The sequence below is a fragment of the Camelina sativa genome, chromosome 11 (genome assembly GCF_000633955.1).
Source record: "Camelina sativa cultivar DH55 chromosome 11, Cs, whole genome shotgun sequence".
Taxonomy (NCBI): Eukaryota; Viridiplantae; Streptophyta; class Magnoliopsida; order Brassicales; family Brassicaceae; genus Camelina; species Camelina sativa.
The window spans coordinates 44307011-44311543 of record NC_025695.1 but is presented as its reverse complement, the minus strand read 5'-3'; the positions used below and the strand labels follow the sequence as shown (position 1 = coordinate 44311543).

The 4533-nt window shown below is 35.0% G+C and overlaps 2 protein-coding genes across 2 annotated transcripts in view; one reads left to right on the top strand and one right to left on the bottom strand.

Moving 5' to 3' along the window:
* The window catches only part of LOC104726312, a 2256-nt gene extending 1303 nt beyond the window's left edge, over positions 1-953 (top strand). The window contains exons 2-3 of the mRNA XM_010445142.2: positions 5-347; positions 422-953. Coding sequence (XP_010443444.2) covers positions 5-347; positions 422-767 — 689 coding nt within the window. The 3' untranslated portion in view covers positions 768-953. The remainder of the gene's footprint in view (positions 1-4; positions 348-421) is intronic.
* On the bottom strand, positions 1725-3012 carry LOC104726311 (xyloglucan endotransglucosylase/hydrolase protein 24-like). The gene is made up of 3 exons (XM_010445141.2): positions 2531-3012; positions 2249-2442; positions 1725-2165 (listed from the first exon to the last, which is right to left on the bottom strand). The coding sequence occupies exons 1-3, from the start codon at positions 2804-2806 to the stop codon at positions 1775-1777; spliced, it is 861 nt and encodes a 286-aa protein (XP_010443443.1). The 5' UTR covers positions 2807-3012; the 3' UTR covers positions 1725-1774.

The window sequence follows — 4533 nt, the reverse complement described above, 5'->3', positions numbered from 1 at the left end:
CAAGAGGACTTCTCTGTGGCTGCAAAGTTCAACGACTATCGGCTAAGTGTATGTAGGCCTCGTTGGGACTCTAAGTGGACTCACATCGCGACAGCTTATTCTCTTTTACCACCCTCTAATCTCTTGTATTCCAAGAGAGACAAAGTCTTCTACTTTACCAGTTTCAAGGGTGACTACATGGGTTCGTTGGATCTCAATAGCAACAACGACTTCGAGCCAGAGTATCACCACCTACGCCTTCAGAACCGGCCTAAGATCCCAGAGGCAGGTTGGGAGATGCTGGATAAATGTTTCATGACCAACCACTTAGTGGAGTCTCCCTCTGGTGAACTTTTCTTCATCAAGTGGTAAGTATTTTGAATCACTTATTTAATACAATCCAGGTTAAAGTAGAGTTATTGAGCTGCTTGTTTCTGTCTAGGTACACACAGTACATTCACAAAGAGGACGAAGATGGGGATTTGGAATTTATTCACTGCAGTACTAAGCGGTTCATGATCTTTAGGCAAGATGGGATGAGCAAAGACTTTTGTTACACGGAAGATATTGGAGATCTGTGCATCTTCCTTAGCAAGAGTGAAGCCTTCTGTCTCTCGGCAAGCATATACCCTAGGCTCAAACCTAACTCCATCTATTACCTTGGTCCTAGACTTGGTTCTTACGATCTGGCTTCTGGTACGGACCGTCCCTTCAACTTCGATCGCCTTGGTGAACCCTCGCCCGTCCGTACCCCCTTCTGGCTTCATCCCACGGACCCCATTGCTTAACAATGTTTCTTTCTGGTTCCTTTCCTTTGGATCTCTTCTCTTAGCTTTAGCTATAGGATTTGGGCTTTGTTTTGTTCAATAAGTGGTCGTCTTGCCACTTTTGTGTTATGTTCTTCTTCTTCATGCGGTCTTCATCATGCCACTTTGTTAGATGTGCTATGAGCTTTTGTATCTTGTGTTGTTCTTCATTAAGTGTGGTCACCATGCCATTTGTTCTTCTAGTATGCTTAATTGATGACTTATTTAGACAATAGCATTCTTAAAAACTAGCTCATTCTACAAGCTCAGATAGTTGATTTAACAAGTAGAATCTATGTCTGGTCCTTTTGATTGTACTTGCCTTATCTAAAGGCTTGTGCTTCGATACATTAAAGTCATGTGTTCTTGATTAACTTATTCATATTACTATTATATACTGAACCTAAAATCACTTTAACGTCATCCTTATTGGGTTTTCTGAAACTTTTCTAAGTAATATAACGAGAGTTTATAGCTTTTGCAATTTCCGATCCCAAGGTTAAAGTTTATGAGAACCCAAAAAACGATGCCACTATCTCTTAGTCAGATCTGCAACAATAATAACATTGATGCGTAATACATAAGTAACAGGTAGTCGTAAATGTCAACCAAAAAAAAATAAAAAATAATCAAGTAGTCACTCTTAGCAAATTTAATTTCCTATTTAGAAATTACTAGCTTACATATTTGTCAGAACTTTTTTCCTGTCATTTTGTAATCGACTAATCGTGTGCGAGTGTGTGTATAGCTTTTTTTTTTTTTGCTTTTGTTTTGTATGTATGTTTAACTTCAGTAGGAAAAGTATCTTGAATTATGTATATTCCAGAAATATGATAATATGAGGGATCCGAAAGTTTGGGATCTTAATCCTTATGTCTTTGTGGGTGGTGAATTTATTCCAATTCTCTTGACGTAGATTTTTCTTCGGATATATTTCGATAGATACTAAACGACCAACTTAACATCTTATATATTTGTTAGAACTTTTTTTATAATGCTTTTAACTCATATAGCATTAGCAACACATTCACTAGACGAAACTTCTTAGGGTCATTGCAATAATCATAGATCATGAAGTTCTTTTGGACCCACTTAAGCCTTTTCATGCCACTGTCATCAATCCCTTCATTGATCCACGAGCTTGAGCCATCACCACCGCAAGTTTCATTAGAGCCAACACAGTCTTGGACCTCATAATTCTTGTAGTAAGCGGTGAAAGGTGCTTTGGACCAGTCAGTTTTCACGAGCCCTCCTCTTGTAGCCCAATCATCTCCATCCCATAAGCTTGAATGGACTCTCATTGCTTGTTTCTCCGGGTAAGATACATTCATTGTCTTCATGTTCTTGAATTGTCTTATCGGTGTACCATCCACATAGAATCTGCCAAATATCCGACGATCCTAAATATTGCTACGTTATGCTAAGAGATGAATGGACTGGAGACTATATATTTAGATTTTTACATTATGGTTCTAGGGTTCCAGAGGATAGAGTAAGTGTGGAAATTAATGGTGGGATCGAACCAGAGACGAAACTGTTGTTCTCTATCACCTTTGCCTTGCGTGATCACATTTGTATGGACTGTGTATGGATCACCACTCAGATTCCCCAAGAACTCGAAGTCTATCTCATCCCACATCGCTCCTTTAGACGCTACCTACGCAACACGTACACTATGTCTTATAACATCAATATTATCAACCAATAAATGGTTCAATGTAAAGATAGGTTTTGGAGATTCTTACATAGTAAGATGTGACAGTACCAGCAGAGTTTCCAGAGACAAGCTTAAGGTTCATAGAGATTTTACCGAACAAAAACTTTGCTTTGGATTGAAAGCCAGAGCCAGAAGTTCTGTCGAGAGATAATGCAATGGCTTGGCCGTTTTCGAGTATCTTCGCTTTGTCGCCTCCCCATATAATGTTAACATCTTTTTTGAAATCACCTGCCAACACTAAGCACCACATGAAAGAAAAAATTGAGAAAATATACACTAGGATCAGGATTTTTGAGCAACCCATGTCCTCTTTTCGGTAAAATTTTATGGTGAGTCAGAACATTTACAATGGAGAAAGATTGTAGAAAAGATAAGACAGTGACATTTGGGTGAAACAGAGGAATAGAAGGAGAAGAAAAATTTCTGTTAAGTGATGGCCAATTTTTGGCTTGTTAGCAACAGATGGTTGGTGCAAAGAAACTCTTGTGGACACATGTAATTAAAAATTAAAGGGTTTTAATGAACAAGAGATCAAAAGATTCTGCTCTATCCATACGTTTAAAAGGGATGGGATTTACATATCAAAGACAATGGTCAATTCAACGTTGAGTCTATTTAATAAAATAAGAATTGGTTTAACAAATGGCAACTATTCACACTTTTTTTAGTAAATAATTAACTGCTATAATTAATTGTTAATAATCTTTAAAGATTTTAAAGATTGTTAGAGAATATTGTATAGTTTTGTTGTTTAGTTTTCTAAAATCTTTTGTTTTTGTATTTTTAACAAATGGCAACACTAAAGTACTCAAAATAATCTTTGTATTTTTGTGATACTTTTCGTAATTTTATTTTGTAAAAATAATGTAGAAAATCATGAATCAATAACATAATAATTGAATTCAGTAACAATTTTAAATTTTATTGTTTTAATTGAATAACTCAAAAATTTTATTGACTTTATAAAAACTTGAATTCAATAACCCAAATTTGTTAAGATTTTAAATGACTTTTTACAAATCACAACAGAAACTAATAACACTAAACTTTAAAATCTTTATCAAATAACAAAAAAATCTACATAACATTTAAAGTCTTTAAAACTCCATTTAAATCCTAAACCAATAACCCATAAATTAGAATCTAATAACATCCCCTTATTTTCTAGACTAATTACACTTTTGTATTACCCCATGTGTAGCCATAGCAATATAAACCACAAAACACTATGGTATAATTCTCATTCACAATACAAACATACCTATAAGGCTATATAACTCTATATATAAGAGAATCAAGACTTTGAGAGCAAGGCAACTAAGACTCAGCTAAACCTAAGCAGACGAAAGTTTTGTGGGCTTATAATAAGGCCCATAACGATATGTATTGTTTCACTTATTTAGGTACTTATTTAGATTACTTGTAGTAAAGGAAATCATGAAATTATCTTCTGATAATGTTTTTCACTGCGATCATGATATTATTTTCAAATCCATATCTGTAAATGCCAATTATTTTTAAAGATGAAGAATTTATAACCCTCATATTAACAAATGAGTATATTAAGATCATTACTAATTTTTTCATTAAGAAAAAAATATATGTACAAGAAAACATTTAAGAGGATTTAAGTTTTTATCAAATTCGATATATATATCTAAGACTTTACGTAAGGGTTCGGACTGCTCTCAGGATGAAGCCACTTGGAGAAAGAAGCTTCCTGACCACGACCTTCACCAAGTTGAATGTCTTAGCTGTCTCCACTACGACAATTTAACATTTGAGTCAGTCAAATTCATGATTTTACCCAACTACTACCATACCATATCCCTTACTTTAACGTGGCAACTTCTTCTTATCCCCGTTTTAAATATTTGTTTTTATTAAAGCTTTTTCTACTGAAAAAAAAAACAAAAACAGAAAATTCAGTGTCGATCCTTATCCTATTTCATTTACCAGTCCAAAAATGTTAAGTGGCAATGAAAATAAATACTCAAATGTGCCTCTCCTCCCCACCCCCCCCCCCCCCCC

Coding starts and splice junctions, on each gene's coding strand:
- LOC104726311 (XM_010445141.2), bottom strand. CDS start 2,806: ATGGGTTGCTCAAAAATCCTGATCCTAGTGTATATTTTCTCAATTTTT. Junction 2,443..2,530: donor GTACTGTCACATCTTACTAT/GTAAGAATCTCC, acceptor CGTGTTGCGTAG/GTAGCGTCTAAAGGAGCGAT. Junction 2,166..2,248: donor TGGAACCCTAGAACCATAAT/GTAAAAATCTAA, acceptor GATATTTGGCAG/ATTCTATGTGGATGGTACAC.